The sequence below is a fragment of the Lissotriton vulgaris genome, chromosome 1_1, assembly GCF_964263255.1.
Source record: "Lissotriton vulgaris chromosome 1_1, aLisVul1.2, whole genome shotgun sequence".
Taxonomy (NCBI): Eukaryota; Metazoa; Chordata; class Amphibia; order Caudata; family Salamandridae; genus Lissotriton; species Lissotriton vulgaris.
The window spans coordinates 1,391,472,145-1,391,495,029 of NC_141685.1; the positions used below are offsets into that span (position 1 = coordinate 1,391,472,145).

Sequence of the window (22,885 nt, forward strand, 5' to 3'; positions counted from 1 at the left end):
GCCTCACAGGAGCAAACAATAGGTTGACCTTAATGGGCAGTTGTTTCCCCTTTGAACCTGATGTAATATGCATGGTAGGTCAGTGAGCATCCATTTTGGCAATACACTATCAACTACTGCTTAAATGTTAAAATCTGCTTGACAAGACGTCTGGGGGTTTATATATAACACTTGGGGTACACTTCAAAGAGACCTCCCCTGTCATAGGCAATTGTCAGCTTACACCTGAGCAGGACCCTTTCTTTGTCCCACGAGGCCAGGTAGGCTACAATCACAGTGGGCATCATTTTGACATTACAGTGTCACATCTTGCTTGAATGGCAAATCCTACTAGACAGGTTAGCTGAGGTTTTACAAGTTGGTATGTGTATCTTTATAGCACGAGTCACAGGGAAGGGTATTCTGGCTCTGAAGCAGGAACAGCATGGGCTGAACCAGGTCTAGGTATAGAGCCAGTTCCTCACTTTTTGTAGAATTCAAGAACTGAAGAGGCAGCTTAGATATGGAGGGGCAGGTATTTCCAGGCTTTAGGAATGATGTAGAAGGCACAACCACTGGTTCTGGTTCTACGTATGCAGCAGGAGTGTGCGAGTAGAAGTTTGGTTGAGCAGAGGTGTCTAGTAGGTTTGTGAAATGTATGTGGTTGTTGAGGTATGTGGGGCAAATCTTGTGTAAGACTTTGCATGTGTGCGTGAGGAGTTTGAAGAAAGCTCGTTCAAAGATTGGGAGCCAGTGGAGTTCTCTGAGGTGCAGGTTGAAGCAAGTATGTGATGGGAGGTAAAGGATGAGGCTGGCCACAGAGTTTTGTATTGTCTGGAGTCTTGTGGTTAGTTGAGCCTTGATTCTGCCATAGAATGCGTTGCCATGTTGGTCTAGCTTGCTAGTGATCAGGGCATGGGTCATGGTTCTGCAAGTGTTTGTAGGGAGTCATTTAAAGATCTTCTTGAGCATCCTGAGTGAGCGGAAACAATCGATGGAGACTCCATTCATTTGGCTGTTCGTGGTGAGTTGGTTTTGATTACTAATCAGAGGTTCTTTGCCTGTGTTGCCAGAAGGGGTGTGGGTCAGAGTTCAGCAGGCCACTAGGTGAAGTCCCAAAGAGAGATGTCTTTGCCGTAGATCACTTCCATCATGCATGTGTTGAACTGGAGGCAGTTGTTTTTCATCCATCTGGCTACTTCGGTCATGCAAATGGTGAAACTGGTCTGGGTATTTGTCTTCCTCATAGAGAGGGAGAGTACGAGCATGGTGTCTTCAGTGTAGGATATGATGTTGATTCCGTAGTGCGCACATGATGCTGGGGAGTGGAATCATGTACGCTTTAAACAGGGTGGGGGTTGAGTGAGGATCCTTGTGGAACTCCATAGATGAGGGTGACTGTATCCAAAGTGAAGGAGACTGGGTTCCCCAACTGAGTGCAGCATTTCAGGAAGGAGCAAATCCAGCGATTGTATGTTACATATAACACTTGGGGTGCACTTCAAAGGGCAAAAATAGGATGCCAAAATACTGTCTGGCCGTTTGAAAACCCTGCTTTGTCCTACCAGACTTCTGTCTCTGGGTTTAATGGAGGTGCATTAATTGCCCTGAACTAGTTTTTAGTGCTGGCTGTTGCAGGACACTAAGATTATCATAGTCCACTCCCCACACACACCCCAGCCCTCAAAGCCTAAGTTTAGTGTAGCCGAAGACTTCACCATCATGACCACTATCATTGGTACTTTATGCTTATTAGGGCAATTCCTACTTAACATGTTTTTTAAAATCACATACTCCAATCATTATTAGATTTTTGTGTCATTTTAGTTATTAAAGATTGCACCTTTTTTTTTAATTCGGTTTGGGATTTTTATAGTATTGCATTTCGACTAGATTATTGTTTTGGTACTGCATAATACGTTACAAATTTCCTTAAGTTAACCTGTCTGATCGGGTTCCAGAGCTACAAGAGGATTGAGCTCAGGTTAAATTAGTGACTTTGAGGGTTCACTCTGACAAGGCTTGTGATTATTCCTTGAGGTGGGTAGTCAGCCATCCCAAATAATAATCCACTTGTTTACAGGGAGATATGAGACCAGTGACAAATCTTAGCAAATTTCAAGCAACCATCGCAAATGGACCTAAATCAATTAAAGAAGATGTTCATGTTCCAAGGGGAAAAGCACAAGTACCATGCCTCCTAAGTAATAAAACAGCTCAATTAATGGGTTTTAGTTGTGATGGCTTTCAGTGGAAGATCAGAACATCAAATTCTTGGGAAATTCCTTCATTTTGCAAAACATGTGGTAAATTAAATAACAATCAAGAAACACTGCATATTAATGAGGCAATTAATCCTGTTACAGGAAATCATTCAGAGTGGCCGAAAAAAAATATAAATGGTCCTATCACTTGGGTGAACCCATTTGTGGCAGTGCCAAAAAGGAAAGATAACATGGTATATATCTGTGTAGATATGACAATTCATGAGACTGCAATTCAAAGGGAACATCCTGGAAAATTACTTGGAGATAGGCACGGTTGTTTAAATGCAGTCACGACCACTGGTCCCTGTAAGGTATGCTCGGGCGCACACCAAACTCACCCCGAGCGTGCAGTGTCCTATATGTAGGGGGTACACACAGCACATCCTGCGAGACTGTTAGCACCACCGCTTTTAAGATGCAAGCAGCGCGAAAAACCATCATTTCCTGGAATGAAGTGGAAGAGACGACGGAGAAGCTGAGTCTACAAGGGAGAGGCAGGTAAGTGTCTCCCTTATGGCCTGTGGGGTTAAGGAGGCCTCGGGGTCATCAGGAAGTGGCTCCTGCACTTGCTGCATTTCTTTTCTTAATAGTACGCATCTGCGGGGCAGATTGTGGGCCTTTGTGAAAGAATTTGTGTTAATTGCAGTGCCGTCATGCGCTGCAATTAACCCAAATACTTTTACAAAGGCCCACAATCTGTCCAGCAGCTGCGCTTTCTTAGGAAAAGAATGCAACAAATCTAAAGCACAACGTGAGCTTTCAGATGATTCTGATAGCACGCGTCGTGTTTATTGACTCTCTGCATTTCTTTTGTTAATAGTGCGGGCTGATTGTGGGCCTTTGAGATAGTATTCATGGTAATTTCAGCGCACATGGGTGCTGCAATTAACATGAATACTATCTCAACTGCCACAATCAGCCCGCAGCAGCACACTATCAGGAAAAGGAATGCAGCACATCTAAAGCACAACGTGTGTTTCAGATGATTCTGAAAGCCCATGTCATGTTTGACTCTCTACATTTCTTTTATTAATTGTGTATGGCTGCAGGCTGATTGTGGGCCTTTGAGATAGTATTCATGTTAATTGCAGCACATGCAATTAACATGAATACTATCTCAAAGGCCCACAATCACCCCCGCAGCCACACAGTAATAGGGAAAAAAATGCAGCCAATCTAGAGTGCTTTTAGATGATTCTGAAAGCACACATCATGCTTTAGATTTGCTGCATTTCTTTTATTAATAGTGCACAGCTGAGGGGCTGATTGTGGGCCTTTAAAGGCCCACAATCAGCCCGCAGCCCTGTACTATTAAAATAAGAAATGTATCAAATCTAAAGCACAACGAGTACTTTATAGCTGCCAATAGTTCAGATTGCCATGTGCGACATTTTCATAATTGTAGTATTATTATGAGTGACATTTTAAGGACCATGAGTCACACTTTATCGCAAGCAAAATCAAGCAATGAAGACGAGGGACACGTATATTGAAATTACATGAATAGCTGGCAAGGTTTCAGATTGCTATGTGTGACATTTTAATAATTTTTGTGCAATTATGAGTGAGATTTCAAAAACTATGAGTGACGCTTACTTTTGACCACAAGATAGCTGCCAAGTTTCAATTTCCTTATGTGTGACATTCTCATATTTTCCTTGTGTTTGTGTAACATTTCAATTCTTATGTCTGATGTGTCTCAATACACTGCTTTCCAACACCAGTTTTATCCATAATCAATATAACAGTGGACTAATTAACATATTCTTTAATCCCTATTAGCGCTGCACCTATACTGTAGAACTTGTGCTTTCACATCTGATTTTAGTGTGCATGTCTTTGTATATTCTCTTTTACAAAGCTTGCATTGCAGTTCATGATGTTTGCTTTTTACATATAAAATAAAAAATTTCTGCAATTAAAAAAGGCACCTATATAACACTTCAAGCATACAGAATACTGACCAATTCCTTTGCAATACAAGGTGTTGCAGAATTTTCTTTGAAAAAGACGTCTTCACAGCCACCTTCAATAACCACCGTTCAACTACTAACACTTGAACATGAGTGATCACTAGTACTAGGCAGCAATTAAAATGTGTGAATCTTTAATCGCTCACAAATGTATAGATTCAAGAAGAATCAAAATTAAGCAAACCAAACTAATATGAACAGAGAACTACAATAAATCACAATAGACTCTTTCCTTTCTGAAATCCACCACTCTTTCAACTTTTTCCATTTTAAGGGGATCAAGTACAACAAATACACTTTCCTGATAGTGACTCGAGACAGAATTGTGTAAAAGGTAATTTACAGTATTATTGCTTGAATGGGGGATCTAACTTTAACCAAACACTGTGTAAGGCAACTCATTGACAAGCTGGGTGATGTCAGTCTCCTTGTAATTACTACACACTCTTTTGGCAATGCAAGCCAATGTGCAGGGCAAGATTTGAACACGGTATAACAGTGCCATGTGTTGTCAGGAAATGATGCCTGATGTCACCAATGACCTCCTGTTGGCTCAGTCTCGTATGGGGTCTTCAACCTACCAGGATGGAGTGACTGCACAGTGGGGATCGAAATGACTGTGAACTTTAAAGGGGGGAAGAGCAGTAGGATGGGAAGAGTGGGAATTGACAATGTAGCTGTGTAAGTGAGTAGTCATTCTTCACAGGTGGGCCGTGCCTGAATTACAAACATCCATTCTATGCACGGCGCACAGAGGCAAATAAGGGAATGACTCGTAATGACGCTGCGACGCGGAAGGCATGTAATGATGTAACAAACTATATAGTGCCAGGTTGAAAGACCTTAAAAAAAAACTTTAAAAAGTGTGGTAAGAGTTCCGGTTCCCAAGAATATGTGCAGGTGACGCCCAATTGCAACTACCGGCACAAATTGAGCATTGTGGATGTCCGTACCTGCACTTCCGAAGTGTATTGCACACCCAAGACCCAGGTTTGATGGGCACAGGAGTCCATGGAGGTTCGGTATGGGGAATGACAATTCCATGTTTAAGCTCAGTAATTTCAGGAGCCGTAAAACAAGAAAAGGTGCTGGGGTCATTGTGAGGCTAGATCTGGCACTTGCACTATGTGTATGTAAAGCTCCTCCAAGCTGCCCACAGCCAGATTCATCTAGTGCCATATCCATGTGTGTTTCTGAGGCACTTCGGGCCTGTGCTGGACAACTTGTTTTTACTAGTTTGTGAGGAAATATACCCCAGAAGTGAGTTTGAGATTGCGCAGGCTCCAGGTCACCATAGCAACATCCAAGTGAGCTGCCCGAGCCCAACCCACAATTATTGCAATATGAACTGCCTGGAGGGCAGCCCGATGCAGAAACTCATGGCAGCACACAGTAAACCAGTTCCAGGTGCAGCCGCCTACCTTACAAAGCCCCCTCTCTGGCAGAAGGACTGCCCCCCGCGGTGCCACTGCCAGACTTTGTACTACAACCTGATTTTGAGCCAGGCGCGCCGCGGGATCACAAGATACATTGTAATAGCACACACAGTGAGCCTGCCAGCAGCCCATAGCTCAGCTGCAAGGCTTCAAGCCTGCAGGAGCAGCGCAGGTAGGCCACGGGTAGTGCGCTCCCAGCTGCCACTCACTCCATAACAGTCTTAGCAGCTTCAGCTGAGACACTATGCTGAATGCATCATATGCATTGTTGTTGTTAATTTGAATTCTTAGCCCATTTAAATTTTCTCTGTTACTTTTCTCTAAATTTACAAAAAAAAATATTTCAAATGTGCAATTGATTGACAAGCACAGCATATTAATACTGTGTCCATAACATTTTGGTGGCAAGACTACATTCCTGTGGTGATGTTATTAAGATAGCTCAACTAGTTTCATTTAAGTACATTTTACAATTACATCAATTAAAATTGCAATAGGAGCTTGGCTGCTGGCCAGATTTTGTGCCTTTGTGAAATTATTCATGTGCAGCGCCTTGTAGATGCGGGACAGGTGCTGCGATTAACAAGAATACTTCCAAAAAGCCTCACAATATGACCCACAGTCGTGCTCTTGTTAGCAAAAGGAATGCAGCCAGTCCAGAACCATGATGGGTGGCCCTGGGCCAAATGCTTTTGTGCGGCTCAGTCCTCTTTGTGAATTTCCTAGATCACCCAGATCGACCTCTTGCGCAGTTTGAATGCCAGGGAAAAGCTACATCAAAGAAGTTGCAACACAAAATGTAGTTTTATAGACCAGTTTAAAGTAGTGGATGCTAATAATGACCCACATGGGCACATGCCTGTTTGACCTAAACTGGAATCCCAGGTAACTATTTGGTCACTTTTCCTATTGGAGTCTCTGGAACAGTCACATACATTGTTTGTAAGTCTTAGAACATTTGCTAAAGATCTTGTATGGTCAGGCATGAGTACCCACAAAGACAAGGTAATTCTGTTTACGTTCCTGGTGTGATTTGACGGTTGCTGGGTAAATAGATTCACAATCTATGCCCTTTTTCTTTTCAAGGTTTGTGAGATCGTACTACTGATACAACTGCACAGGCAGATGTGAGTACAGGCAGAAGAAACAGGTAATTGTTTGGCAGAGTCACACTGTGGTGCACCTCGTGCATTATAGCATTCCAATGTATTTTACCCATGTTTTCTTCTGTTGCAGGATTCGCAGACCGTACCACACACATATGAACTGGCATACATGAGTACAAACAGAACAGGTAATTGGTAGAGTTAAACTGTGGTGCATCTTGTACATTGTAGCATTCCAATGTATTTTACCCATGTTTTCTTCTGTTGCAGGATTCGCAGACCGTACCACACCCATATGAACTGGCATACATGAGTACAAACGGAACAGGTAATTGGTAGAGTTAAACTGTGGTGCATCTTGTACATTGTAGTATAATACCATGCCTTACCCACAATGTGCTGTAACAATCTTTACTTCTATTGTAGGCTGTACGGATAGTGCTACATATAAGTTTGGAAGGGCAGGACAGAGAACAAGAAAATCCAGGTAATTATACTCTATGTTTTGGGGGCAATGCCTCAATACTGAGTGACAGATTGCATTCATGAGCATAGGCACCGACTTTAATCATGTTCCTTTATTTTGCAGGCTTTGTGACTTAGCAGGCTAAAACCGGTTAGCACAAAAATGTTCAAGCGCAAAGCTGTAACTTCTGCAGAGTGAGGTGCTTCACCACAAAGGAAAAATGTTGCCTTGTATTCAAGGAAGAGTGGATGAAAGAAATTGTGGAGGCTGAGACACAGAAATCACGAAGCAATGTTTGCGTGCAGCTTGGGGAACTATTTCAATAAAATCCAGACGTGGGCTTCATCTGCAAAGCATGTGCCTAAGCCAAGACTGTTGGGGTCTTTTCTACAGGAAAGAAATGATGTGATGGCTGGAAACTGGATTACATAAAACACCATCTAATTAGCAAAGTTCACAAGTCTGCTTTGGTGCTACAGTGAAACAAAAGTGCTGCTGCCAAGTTTGGTTATGGAGTGTGGGCAATGCTGACAGAAACTGCCATCGACAAAGCAAACAGAATAGAAGTGGTTGAACAAAGATCCCTGCATGAGGAGATAAAGATTCTCATCAACAATGTGTTGTTGGCGGTCAATATTAATATACTTCAATGTTCTCTGTCCAAGACATCTATGACCACTTAGCTTTGTATGTGAAGACACCAGACATCTGGAGGCGCAAGATCTATGCCTTTGAGTTTCTTGAGGCCATCAATAGCGTGATACACTGTGAAGCTATGGCAGAACTTCGTAACGCTCTGCACCACACTTTGAAAATTGATGAGAGCACAGCTATTTCTGTTACAAAAATGCTCATCCTGTAATTCAAGTTCCAACCTGTTTCACCAACAGAGTACAAAACACTGTTTGGGGGCATAGTGAAGCTGACTAGTTGTAATGCTGAGGCTATCACTACTGCTGTGAAAGAATTCCACACAGTCAATGAAGTGCACCTTATGAAAATGGTCATGATGATATCCGATAGTGCGTCAGTGAAGCTGGGCAAGAATAATGGTGCTGCTACTCGCCTTAACGGCGAGTAATTCTGCCGTGGCTCTGGGGGGGAGGGAGGGTCAAGCAGCGCCGCCATGCTTGTGACGTAACCACTCCGTCACGAGCCACGAGCGGGCTGTGCTTATGACGGAGTGGTTCCGTCACGGCTCCGCCCACTCACTAATTTGTCCGCACAGGCGGGGAATCAGTGCTGCGTTGGCGGAGCGGCTGCGGCATGACGTAATCTGAGCACACGCCACCCGCGGCTCGTGACCGAGTGGTTCCGTCACAAGCATGGAAGAGGTTAAACAATCCATTCCTCATCTAGTTGAGCAACATTGTGTTCCCCATCGGGAAGATTTGAGAGTTGAAGATGCCTGGAAGAGGTTTCGATAATTAAAGAGATGGAGACATTATTGAGGACTGTCTACACTGTGTACTCCAGAACTCCTGCAAGGAACTCCAAGCTGGATGAAATTGCATGGGACACAATGTGAAGTGGTCTCCTTTCGACCATTGAATGACGTCCAATGGCTTTCAAGGCATTTTGCAGTTGGTGCACTAATTTGTAATTACGAGGCTGTTCTTAAGTACTTTGAGCATAAGAAAGTTGAAGAGAATGATTCAGTTGCTAAATAGTGTTACAAAAAGCTGTCAGACTCAAACTACAATATTTCCCTTGCAGTACTTAATGACATTCTGAGTGAATTTGCATCTTTGTGGAAACTATGCCGAAAAAGTTATTTGACTACCGTTGAAGCTGTACAGTATGCAAGAGCAAAGATTTGCCAAATTAAGGAACAGTACTTGAGGGACACTATCTTTTGGAGCGGCACAGTAGTGGATCGGATTGTGTTGTACAGGGAAGGATAAAAGTTCGACAGTGGGCCTATTTTGTCTTTTGTTTCCCTTCTTAGTGAGCACATGCAAAAAAGGTTTCTCGAAGGTGAACTGAAGGAATGGGCAAGTTTTGAATTTCAGGCAATAGCAGCAAAATCCCATATTGATTTTTGGGGCTAAGAATGTTCACACACTTTTGAAAAGTATAAAAATGTCTTGGTCTTGGGTGATTGTGAAACACCAGAAGATGTTTGTTTGACAATACAGACAATATAAATATATGGTGGAAGAACATCTAAAGGATGGGTTATTTACAACCTTTCAAGACATGGTGAGTTTCACTGTACGCATTGCTGCTCAGTATAGTGTGTTGTTTCAGCTTGTTGATGTCTGAGCAATATTTCAAGCATCTAGTGCAGATTGTGAATGAAGATTCAGCCTCATGAACACTATAAAGAGTAAATTGAGAAACATTTCATTGGCTGGCAACTAGGGCAAGGGCTTCTTATCCCTTCACACAGACACTGAAGAAATTAGAATGGTCCATAGGGTGGGCTGGATAGGCCAGACTCAGAAAACAGCAACAGGAGATTGTATAATAGCAAGTTTTAATAATCCTGTGCAGGCAGGATCAATTTTCCATGCTCTAGGACTAAAGGGCGCATTAGTGGATCGTATATCTGCCCTCCCATTGGGCTTTTTCTACCTACCCAAAAATCATGATGGTTGGGTCACGAGACACTGGAATTTGCCACAGGGAAAGTTCTGTTGCGGCCCACTAAATTCTCACATCTTATCGGACACCACTGCCCAACCTTCAAGTAACCGCTTTCTTCTGCTGAGCGAGCTCGATGATCCACATTGACTGGACCCTATTCCCGTCACAGATACTGAGACCTATGTTTTTTGAATAAGGATCCTGTGATTCCAACCTAAGACTTTAACAAGGTTCTTTGTTGGAACATTGTTGGGGTCCAGAGCAAACTCTCAGATGGCAATTGGTTGGGCATGCTGAAGAATTTTTGTTTTGTTTGTTTGCAGGAAACGTGGGGCACTAAGGGTTGCTTGTATCTTGATGGTTTTTTCTCCTATTTAGTTTTAGCTACCAGCTCCTCGAGTGGGCGGGCTAGTGGTGGGCTCCCAACCTTAATCAAACTCAAGTATAATTGCAAAGTTGAGGTTATAAATTCTAAATGCAAAACAATCTTGGGCACCCTTTTAATATACCCTAGTAAATGTAGACTGCTCCTTATTAATTTCTATAATGCAGTTTCACTGAAAAATGAGACAGATGCTATTGCAAGTCTTAAAACATTTCTGGAAGACTTTTTTTTGTCGGAACCCCTTTTACTTTAATTATGTTGGTGCGAGATTTTAACTTGCATCCATGTTGCTCCTGTTCTAATTATAAGGAATTGAGGGACCATTTGAAAATCAGGCACACTTCAAACATACATGCCAAGGGGATATTGCAAACAGCCTTATTTCTGAGTTGAATTTGGTGAATTTATTGGTGAGTAATCAGGATCACCTGGGAGGAGCGCACACCCACTTTTAAGGGAGGCGGGGCATTGTAGTGTGATTGATTATATCTTTGTTTCAGGTTGCCTTCTAGCTACACTCTTAGATTTTGAAGTTTTAAAACACAATCTGAGCGATCACAACCTGTTAACTGCATCATTTTATTGGGATAATAAAGCGCTGAGTTTAACACCCCTTTATAAAGAGGTCATTACATTCGTTGATCAGGGCCGAAGGGTAAGGTGGGCCAGTATTGTTCCATTGGCTTTTGCCCAAAATCTGATTACCTCATGTCATGCTGATTCCACACCTGTTTGTTAGAAGTAGAGTCGCCACAGAAACATTTGGCATCATTTACTAATATCTGTAGGTTAATTAAGTCTGTACTCGTCAAAACTGCTGCCTTATCGTTCACCTGTGTGGAAAGACGGTTTGATAGGCAATGCTCAAGAACCCATACAGACGTCTGGAATCTTTTGCACGCTCAACCCTGTTGTCAAGAAAAAGTTTAAAAAAACTCCTGTAAGGAATGTAAAGCTCAAATCAAAGAAGAGACTTGGAATAAGCTACAAATGGCTAGTCAGCAACGTAATAGCAATGTTTGCGGGGGTGCTATCCACTATCAACTCACCTCTTTTTCATGAAGAGCACCTTTCCAACCAGGCCTTCATTATCTCGTCTCAGGCCTGGGTGGATCATTTCAAGGCCATTTATAGCCTGAAGACAAGGAGTGGGGGCCTACAGAAGGTTCCAGGACAGAGCATAGCTTAATTTTTAATCTGTCTGAGGTTAGAGCAGTAATTTCCCAGTTGCCTTTAAATAAGGTACCAGGGCCCAGTACAAGGCGTGCATAGACTTGTGGACCCCAATATTGGCACTGCATTCTGCTGTATCTGGTCATTTTCCCTCAACCTAGTCTCAGTCTACAGTAGTCCCTGTTTTTAAAAAGGGCAACAGATCTGATCCTGCCTTCTTTAGACCCATTTCCCTTATAGACTCGGAGGCGAAAATTATTGGTAGGATCTTATTAAATTGCCTCGTGGAGTGGGCCGAGGAGCAAGGCTACTTGTCTGACCTTCAGTAGGGGTTTTGCTCAGGACAAGGAACAGTACAGCAGACCTTGAATCTCTATCTTTTAACTTGTAAATACACCTAGCCTTCATGGACCTTAGCTCGGCCTTTTGATTGAGTTAACCGCTCTAAGTTTTGGTCCATGATGTAACAGATGGGTGTTGATGTAGCTTTAATTAATTTCTTGCGTAATTCACATAATGGTATTTCCACCAGCGTTAGGTTTGGCCCCAATGGGGATTGCACTGAGCACTTTGAACTTCAATGAGGGGTAAAGGCAGGGCTGTATTTTAGCTCCTTTTTTATTTATTTTTTATATTAACAACATAGAGCAGGCCTGGACAGTTGTGGGTGTTGACGTTTCCAGAATAGGAGGCCTCCTATTCCTGCCTTGTTATATGTAGACGACACAGTTTTAATGGCTTGTACTGCTAAAAGTCTGAACAAGCTTCTTACTCTTTTTATTAGTTTTATGAACAGCCTTGACTTAGCTACATATTTTTTTAAAGTCAAACGTCATGAAGTTTGGTCCATCGAATACGAAAACCATGAAACATGTAATAGATGGCCAACATACTAGAATGGTGGATAAGTTGAAGTACCTGGGGATACAACTGGATTCTCAGTTTAACTGGCATTCCTTATAAAACAGAATGTTTCTCTTTTAGCAGGGCGATATTTGGCATTAGGGATTTTTTGCGCCGATTGGGCGTACTCCTATCCAATCAGTTCTGGAAATTTACAGGGCCACATGTACCCTCTTAGTGTGCCATGTTAGTGGAATCTAGGGATACGGTCAGGTTGCACCACTCCAAGTTGCTGAAAACAAGTTTGTTAAGGAGTCTCCTGGTGGTTGGCCAAAGCACACCTTATGAAATTGCTCATGAAGAATTAGGTATGGATTTTTTAATTGACCAACTTCGCCTCAATCAAATAAAACTTTGGAGCTCAATTTGGACAAAGGAGGAAATGAGTTTCAGTAGACTGATTTTGCAAGATTGTCTACAACTTGAAAAGTCCTTACAGATTCCTTGACTGGAATATTTGTTACGTAGTTTGCCAGCCATAGGGCGGCCGGATATGTTTGCTAACACCTCAAACATAACTTGTGCTTGGAAAATGGGTTGCTTTTAGGGACAAGTTGACGTCAGAGAGCGAGGATGTCGCTTTAACAAAACACTGTATGCGACACACAATATCGAGCCAAATTTGACCTGAAATATGTCTCGCCACCAACGCCGACTGCTAACCTATTTTTGATACAATGTATTTCCCTGATTGGTCCCTTTTAATCATGGATGTGATAACACATCGAATAATGATACATTACACGCAGTTATGCTTTATCCAAAATACAGTAACCTGCGACATAAGTTCATAAATCCAATCTTATTACCGCTGAATTTTAATCAAGTTAGACCCGCCTTACTTTTCTTACAGTTGTTGAACTCCCCTCTTATCTGATTATTCTTGTACGTTTTCTGATGAGAGTTCTAAAATATGAATGATATGGCACTGAAATTTTGTATGTTGTTTTTAAATGACCGTCTTTTATGATTTTAATTTGAAAATTGAATAAAGATTATGAATTTGAATTTGTATATATGTGATCTTGTATAGGCTCCCAACATTTCCCCACCCTATGAACAGTGCTAGAGTTGAGAATCTTTAGTAAAATCTTACTATGATACCACTGTTGGAGACTTGTGCTTTTCTAAACCTGAAGTGTACTTGCCTGTGTAACCAATTCATGTCATGGCGTGTCTATCTAAATTGAAAACCTGCCTTAAGACCATTCATGTGGTGCTGCATGTGTCAAAATGCTCTGTCTTTTCACTTTTTAAAGCAAAAGTTTGGAGTGATATTTGGCGCTGCACCCACACGTGAGGTCTTGTTCCCGGCGCACATAGCCTTTTCTGCAGCGCACAGACACCTTACACTGCAGCACACAGAGGAAAAAAACTAGAGGGAACATTGGTGACGAAATTCATAAATTTGGATAGTTACATGAGCCATTATCAGTTGCAAGTAGATCAGCAATCATGTTATACTACTACTTTTTCAACCCACTTAGGTTTATTTCACTAAGATATTTTTAAAAAGCTACGTTTAGGGATTTGACATGATGTGCAGGATGAAAGGAGACGGTAGGAGTGTGGGCAGCGCTAAGGACTTGACACCCAGTTCTTCAATAACAAGCATTTGCAATGCAATAGGTCTCACAGTTACACGAGTTAAAGCTATTGGCATTGTAAATGACAATGCCTTTTATTTATGTTTTAAAACGAAAACAAATATAAAAGGAATTGTTATTGGCAATGTCAATAGCTCAAACGTGCATAAATGCGAGACCTATTGCATTGCAAATGCTTGTTAATAGTGGCTTAAAACACATACAGTGTCCGTGTATAGCAACGTTTGCCTTTGACCAGCCTTGGCACAGAATGGATGGTGGAGAGACTCTATGGGAAGGGGAGGGAAGGAGGGAGCGAGCGAGCAAATGGAAAAACGAATAGCAGCGGCATATAATAAAAGCAGAAGGGGCCTGATGGAGTGAGGGAGCGAGCGAGCGAGCGAGCAAGAGTTGTAGCAGCGGCATATAATGAAAGCAGAAGGGGCCTGATGGAGACAGAGAGGGAGAAAAGTGCCCAGTGGGATAATGCTGTGTTGCAAGAGGACTATGGTAGCACTGTGGCTAGATGCAGTAACTGAACGCGATCTTTGCATATTAATGTATTTTTTTTAATAGTGGCTTTAAACACATACAGTGTCCATGCATAGCAACGTTTGGCTATGACCAGCCTTGTCACATAATGGAGGGTGGAGAGACTGTATGGGAAGGGAAACAGAGTGAACAAAGGTCGAACAAAAGTCTGTACGGTAAGGCACTATCGTGTGTTAAGGTAGTACAAATTAGCCTGATCTATCAAAAACAGGTTTAAAGGTGCAGTACTGTATGCGCAAATGGGTAGTACGCTACCTTGTGAAGTAATGACCCGTTTGAAAATGGAAGCAGAAGGGCCTGATGGACACAGGGAGGGACAGGAAGGAGCAGTGACCTCAAAGTACACAGCAGCGCAAACTGTATACACACAACAATGTATCAGCAACATCTGCACACACCTTGCACAGCAGTGCAAACTTATACATAGTAGTAATAGGCTGTAGCAGGGAAAAATGCCCCCCACCCAATAAAAACATAGCATACATTCTTTAAACAGCAGTGCAAATGGTACACCCACAACTGGTACTGGATAGGTAGCAGTGACAGCTGCCCCCTCAGAGCGCACACAGCTTGAAAAGCAGTGCAAGGACTGCTAGAAGATACGAGGGGTGCAGACACCCCAGTAAGATGAGGTGGGTGCAGGGTAACGGATGAAGTCAACTGGGCTACAATGCAAGGGCACCTAAAGCAGTACAGAACTCAAAACATCTCTCCTGCATCGACTTTAAATCTCAGCTGTATCCTCGGTTGCACACACTGCTCAGAACAACTGAAAATGAAACCTGTTAAATGCCACTATGCTCTCCCACCAGAAGTGTTTGCTGTAAGGGAGACGGAGGCAGGCTAACAGACACCTGTGTGTGTGTGTGTGTGATAGATGCCCTGGCTGATGCTGCCCGAGGGGAGACGGCGCTCGAAAGAGCAGCATGTCTATTTTCTGACCTGGCCAATCAAGTGCTATTGTAAGTAAACTAGAAAGGATGAAGTTTGCAGCTGCCACACAAACTTTAACCAGAGTGTGCAAGCAGAAAGTGATCAGGCTACAAGTCAAACCAAACAACTCACCGTTTCTGTGGAAATATGGTTTGAAATGTATCACAAGATCTGTGTGCCCACCTCCAGGTTTACCCGGCCATACATTTATGCAAAGCCAAAAGTGCAAGAGTGGTGTGATGTTTATACATGGCTATCTTTGAGCTAGAGTGATGATACAATACAACACATGCAATGCTCCGAGGAGCTCTTACCGTGACGAAGAGCAGGTTGTGCAGGAAGCCCTGGGCCGGGCCCTCCGGCAGCAGCTGCGGGGCAGCGAAGGGGCGACTTGTACATGCAGCAGTGCCAAAGAAGGTGTGGTGCCAGTACACAGAGTGACGCAGGCGTGTGTCTGGGTCAGACTGACGCAAGACTACTGTTAGGTGTTGATAGAGATCTTGTAACATCAACAAACGAGCCGCATTGCTTAATCTAAGTAGTGGTTGCAGGTGTTTGGCACCAGCGCGCATTTTTAGGTACGAGAACTTATTTGTCATTGTCTGACTTGGCAAGCGCAGAAAAAGCAGGCTGAGATCGAGCGTGCAAAAGTGAAAGTGCGCGGTGGGAGCGCTCGAAAGTGAAGAGACACCGTGCGCGTGCCCATCTGCTGTCCGGGGGCAGGCTGATAGAGACGCTGTAAGCGTGCACATCGCTGTCCGGACAATCTCCTGTTCCCCTTCGGCAACCAAGTCGACGACAATAGATCTCGCCAAGGCACGCAGCGCATGCACTGCACTAGGCGAGACCTAAAAAGAGTGTTGAGAAGTAATTTCAAAGGCAGAGATATAATCCCTTTCCTCGCATCTGAGGGCCAGCCTGGTTTACAAGCATCAGAGCAGGCCTTTAAAGACACCATTCTTGTTTCCGCAGGAGAGAGCCCAAGCACTGGCTGACCTTGCAGTGTTAGGTACACTTGCTCAATGCAGAGCAGGCTCTATGTTGGAGTGTAGCAAGGGGACATTTTCATAGCTTGAAAGATTTATTTTCACTGCTCTAATGAAGCAATAACATTACCTCAAAGAGAGTCATATTGCTGCTTGTTTTGTCGCCTAGAATAAACAATAACATGTATCGACTAACAGCTGGAGTGTAACTGCAGCCCATGCACATGTACACCTTCCTATTTTATATAGGTAATAAATTAATGTTGACCGAAAGAGTGAACATTATTACAAATTACACTTCTTTGGCACTCATCAAGCATTAAATAAAAATTAATCTGAACCCTTGAGCCGGAACTATACAATGGGCTTTATAGAATCTCTTTAAATGAATGGACTAAAACATTACCCAGAGAAGTGACGGCTTGTTGGATCTCTGTCATTACATTCTTGTAGAGGTCGGTCTGCCACTGGCGTAAAAGCTTCCATTCCTCCTGGGTGAACCGGGCGGCTATTTCATGGAAAGAAGCCGGTGCCTGGAAAAAAAAAAGCATTACACCACATTCAGTAATGGTACAAAACTAATTTAGAACTGACACAGGAATTACCATTGCCACTGGAAACGCCTTGCACGAGGTATATCACCTCGTCTATTTGGGTGGTTCCAACAAGTGTACGAAAAAGGATAGGCCGGTAGTGCAGTTACTACAGTAAAATAGGCTGGTCATGTGTGCCTCACTTGCTCCCGACAGTGGAAAAACAGCGGCCATATTTCCTACATTGACTCATAGATACTTAGGTGTGTCTCGCAAGCTGGCCAGGGCAATGTATTTGCCTCACTGTCCCACACTACAGTCATTACCTTAGACTTCAGCCCATGGATGCAGATGTTAAAAAGAGAGTAACAGGAGGGGAAAGGATGGAAAAAGGGAAGTGAATTTAGGAAAGAAAATAAGTGCAAGAACAACATGTGGTAAGTGCCACAAAATTCATTGAGGCAAAGTGGGTGGGAAGAGGCAAGGTGATGAAGGATTGGCGCTAAGTGGTTTTAGTGGTGTTTGAGCTAGGTGGCTCAATTCGAATCCTACAGAACAGGGGCAATGTATACAATGAGGCCTGTAGCCTGGAGATGCCAGTAATGAGTGAACGGGTTGCGGCACAGTGCCTTCAGGAGGTGCAAGCAGCGGGGATGGTCCTCTCTTCAGAAAGACCCCCAACAGAAATCTAGAGAGTTCATAAGAATACAACGCACACTCCATCATGTTCTTAGCGTGTACATGTGGTGCACTGGTATTTAGAGATTAAAGCCTTTATCAGTAAAGACTAAAATGAGTTTTCTCTTAAGATGCTTTGAGTCTTTTACTATGTAATTAGGAATATCTGAGAAGACACCTGCAATGGCTAGAAAGAAAGCCATCCGCCCTCGCCTAATGTTTTCCGCAATGTTATGAGCACCTTACCATGACTACAGCCCAGTAGATCTCCCTCGGCCCTTAGGCAAGTGCAGGTATGTACCAACTTACCAGTTTGAGCGGGGAGAACACACAAGTTATAGCCCACACAGTGCTTGCACGGTACCTGGAGAGAATGCATGTTAGGCATGTACTGGGGCCTACCTGCCAGAGGCTGACAGGCATTGTGAATCATTGTTGGGAGTTCTGGCAACCATTCTCCCCAAGCGTACACACACATAAAAATCAGCATTATTTGTAACACTTTATTGAAAGACAACAAGCAAAACAATTGTAGCAAAGCAAAAGCATAAAATGTAAAAATTCTGAAAATAAGACAACATAGTACGAGGTACATTTTTAAGGAACTCCACATACCTAAGCATTGCGTTAACAATTTCCAGGTTATGAAGGTTCAGTATTTAGTCATAGGTATTGCACTGGTCTACCTACCTAAACATAATTTATTTTCCAATACTTGCCGTGTCTCTGAGTTAAAGGCAAAGGGCAAATAATAACTCTGTAACGTCAGTTTTCTGAGAGAATAGCCTTGGTGCCGTTCTATGAATAAGTGTTATGCTCCCTGATTGTCCTGGAATCGAAGTCCTGCCCTCTGTCGCCTAGGTGGTATCAATAATCAATGTATATAATTCAAAAAAGGTATTTTGGGAAAAATCAGCCATGTGATTAATTATAGCAGGCGGGAAGAGGAACATGAGAAGTAACTTCCATTCTAAAACCACTATGTCTACACAATGTACCAATCACATAAACAAATAAATGAATATATGAACTATAAGCATGCTGTCAGAAATAGGTGAACAGCCATATTGGGCAGAAGAATAAATATGTAAATACATAGTTGTGAAATATATAAATAATGATATCTATGATGAAAAACGTGATTTGAAGATCTTCAGAGCTGTTCACAAAGAAAATAATACAATAAAGATAAAGAAAATATATTTAAAACATGCATACTGAACTACATTGAAACCCAGATTAATTAAAACTTCTTGACATATAATTTGATTTCCCAAAACGCATTTCAAGAGAGCTAATATTCACATCCTTGTTGCAGAATACCAAACAATTATTGTTTTTGTTTTGATTAAGCCATATTTTCCCATTATTTTTAATAATTTGAATATTTTGCCCTTTTCATATCTTTGTTTTGTTCCCTAAAAGTTGGTGCTAGCATTAAAAGCTATAATTCCCTCCCATTGCACTAACTTTTGATTGTTGAAATCAAAATCCACAGGTGAGCTTACTCATAATTCTGCTTCCATTTCTTTTATATTTCAATATTGTTTGTTCGTTTTCACTTATTAGTTCTTTCCTACAGAGAGTTCTTAGCTGTCTATTGTCAGAGACCTTAGATGTACAATACCAATACTTACACTGGTCTTTGGACCATTGCCTTTCGCTGGTTGCCTTTCTTGACAATATCATGGGCTTGCTTCTTTTTCAATGGCTTTCTTTCTCCTTGGGTTAGTCAGTTTTGTAGCATAGCTTCTTTACCATCCTTTGGAATAGATGGGTAGAATTGCTCTTTGACTCACGGTGTTGCTCCACCCCCCAGCTCCTCTGTAAAAGCACTGCAATGGATATATATTATCAGGGGTTTGACTAAAGAGAAGACTTTATCAGGTTGGCTATGTTTTACCACCTGCGTTCCACACACTGCATGAAACCCCATGCCTTGGCACTCAAAGACAACATTTATGGAGCAAAGGAGGGACAGGCTGCTGGAAATCTAATCCCCAAGCTTTGGTGGACGACCAAACAGCTGGAGCATTTGTTTACATTCCGAGTTTGTGAAAAAGCTCCTGCTTTTTGAGATTTTGCAAAATTAACATGAAATTAGTTGTCAAGCCTGATACCTGCGTGTAAGGTGTTAGGTGTTAGGTCCTGCCCATCAAATCCACCCAGATTTTTTGCTTTTTGACCTCCTGGTATATGACCTTTTTATTGTGGGTGAGCCACACCGCTGGTGACTCACCCACGGTAAACACATGGTAAATGGACAGTGAGTGTTTTCCACCTGTGTCTGCCTTTTAAGACAAAGCCTCTGTGACAAAGCAAGGGTAAGCAGCACCAGGTTTGTTACACATAAAAATATGTACACATGTCGGGGCTGCACGTGTGAGACTCCTGTCAAGCTCAGTCTGGTAACTGCACATGGGTAGCCTGGAGCAGTGGGGACTCTGAAGTATTGGATAGTGACCTGGGTAGGCCTCATAATGTTAGTGTACACTCATACGGAAAGTTAGTGTGGTTTACTGTCTTGTCTGCAGTGACACTCCATTATACACCTATGAGGAAGTCTGCCTTAGAGTGCAGTTCCGGTTCCCTTTGGCCTTATAGAGACCAGTGACATATCAAACTGTGATGAAATCAGTATGCTAAACCCAAATATGGAATTTGTGATGATACTTAGCATGCCATTACTACGCATGCTTTAACTACAAATATCTGTCTAGTACCGGGCCAACATGTTTCTGCCTATCGGGTATTAAATCCCATGGCATTCGTCAGGGCCTCTGTTCTTTTAGTAGTTGCACTAGTAGTAGTGAGACAAAAGAAACACCACCATCACCACAGTGAGAAAATGAAAAAGTAAAAGTGGTTGAATACGGTACAACCTGTAGCAACCGCAGACCTTAGCCCTCCATGTCAATTAGGAAATACGAATTCCTTCATGGTAGGGAAAAGGACCTCACCTCATCTGGACCTTGCTCAGGTTGTACGAGGCCCCGCGCTATCCGTCGGTACCTCAAGCTCCCATCTGAGTCTTGGGGGAGGCCTCCCCCAAGACTCAGATGCGAGCTTGAGGTAGGTCCTGAGCAAGGTCCAGGTGAGGTGAGGTGAGGTCCTTTTCCCTACCATGAACAAATTCGTATTTCCTAATTGACATGGAGGGCTAAGGTCTGCGCAACTACTAAAAGAACAGAGGCCCTGACGAATGCCATGGGATTTAATACCCGATAGGCAGAAACATGTTGGCCCGGTACTAGACAGACATTTGTTGACTGTCTCTCTTGCACTGTTCTAGGTTTTTAATTAGGAGGTATGGTTCGTCCGCAGAATAAAGTTATTAGTAGGAGGAGGACACTCCATCCTATTTTAAAGTCACTATATTTTCTGTTGCACTGTTATTCATTTGACCATCAAAGATCAGCCATCACTGACGGTTCGTTTATGTTGGTGGACCAAATCCTTAACCAGCAATAAATGGTGCGGTGCTTGATGTCCCAATGATCAGGGGACCAGCCTGATATACACCTGGGTTTGGCCAAATGATAGGACTGATCATTGAGTCAATTTGATGGAAACCCTTTGCTAATTGCTTTGGATTTGTCAGCCATGTATGAATGATCTATGCTGTGTTGGCTTTTCCTATACATATAGTGTTCACCTTGTATTGAAATATGCTGTCTTTATGGGATTCATACACCCCGAGATCCTGGTGACTCGGATTGACAGTACAGCCACATAATTAAGCTGGTAGACACCATGTGTTTCTGTGTTATACATTTAAAACTACCTGCCAAGCCTTAAACTCTCCATTTATACCCCCTTTGGTAACTGCACTGTCTACAGAACACATGCGTCAACCTGCTCCTCAAGTGCTTGTGAGTAACTAATTGCAGACTCACAATGGGAGTTGGTGGAGGGGCCTCCTTCACAGCAACCACCTCAGGAACCATTTTGCCTCGGATATCCCTGTGTAGAGTAGAATCCCCTGAATCTGGTCGGGTACTGGCCTCTTCTGGAAGACTGACCTCTGCCTGGACCGTGTGTCTGCGGGCAGCCAATCGAGCACCACTTGGAACTGACCCACCCCAGCAAAAACCGGGGGGGTAAAGTTGCGCTTGATTGAGGGTTGTGCTTTATCAAGCTAATTAAAAGGGGAGACAAAAGTCCCGAGCTCCTTGATAAATGCCTCACCGAAGAGCCTGCTGTGCACAAACAGCCCCACCACAGAGTTTGCCAGATATCCTAACTTAGGTTTGATCTAAATAAGGAGAGATCAGCGCCTCTTGGTAGATATGACCCAGCTCGTCTTTCCCAAGAACATCACTGCCTGTTGGGCCTAACTAGAGAGTATCTTGGGGGAATTAAGGCGCCTTATTTTTTCATGTCATCAGCCATGTCAAGAATTTTGTCAATGGCTAGTTCAGGTCTAACAGCTTATCTTGGCATGACCACCTGGAGCAGTCAATGACTTTTGTCGGGGTCTCTTACCTATTTAGCCAGGAATGTGGCCATTTTGGGGTCTATCTCTGACGTAGCTGCCACAATACCTTCCAGTGAAGGTCTGGACCACTTGACCAATGGGAGGTGCCGGATATCTTGATCAAAGGGTTTACGTAGCCTTCCAGCAACGTAGGTGGTGTCTTTCAGGGCTGGAGTCCACATATTTCATAGGCACCACCCTGGGAACGCCAAAGAACCGCCCGTCAGACAGGAAAAAACTCCTAATCTGGCGGGTGGTTCCTTCTAGCGGTCAAAGGATTAAAGACAAACCTCAATATAAGAGGAATTGAGCATTGACTCCCACAAACCTTCCATTAAAATGTTGAACAAGGAAAAATCTAGAAGGTCATAGCCCTCTAAGGGTTGGGCTGCGTTTGGCCTTCGTACTGTACAACCTGCCTCACGTTGCACATGACACTAAAGAAAATATAGCTGTAATTTTTTAAAATGTTCCTTGCTAAAGTATCTTTTACATTATTGAAAAATAATTTATATTGGAATTTAAAAAGCAATTTGCCCATATATATATATATATATATATATTTATATATATATATATATATATATATATATTACAATCCAGCCAGTAGCCGCGTAAACATCCAAAACGCAGAATCCAGCGCGCAGACACAAAAGGCACGCCCAAGTCAGTCTCTTGTTATCAGTTGCTTTATTAAATCATAAAGTGCAGGTGCAAATAGTCGAACGGACGCGTTTCGGACAGAGCGTCCTTGCTCACTGTTAACGGGAGTATAGACCACATTCAATATATATAGTGTTTGTTAACATGTTACACCGCCCAAATTCAAACGACAATGTATAAAAATGGATATAGGACTCACA

The 22,885-nt window shown here is 42.8% G+C and overlaps 1 protein-coding gene across 1 annotated transcript in view; it reads right to left on the minus strand.

The window, feature by feature from the left end:
• Positions 1-22,885, minus strand: part of LOC147750558 (uncharacterized) — a 169,357-nt gene that overhangs the window by 103,645 nt on the left and 42,827 nt on the right. Inside the window, exon 2 of the mRNA XM_086966893.1 lies at positions 16,741-16,867. Coding sequence (XP_086823019.1) covers positions 16,741-16,867 — 127 coding nt within the window. The remainder of the gene's footprint in view (positions 1-16,740; positions 16,868-22,885) is intronic.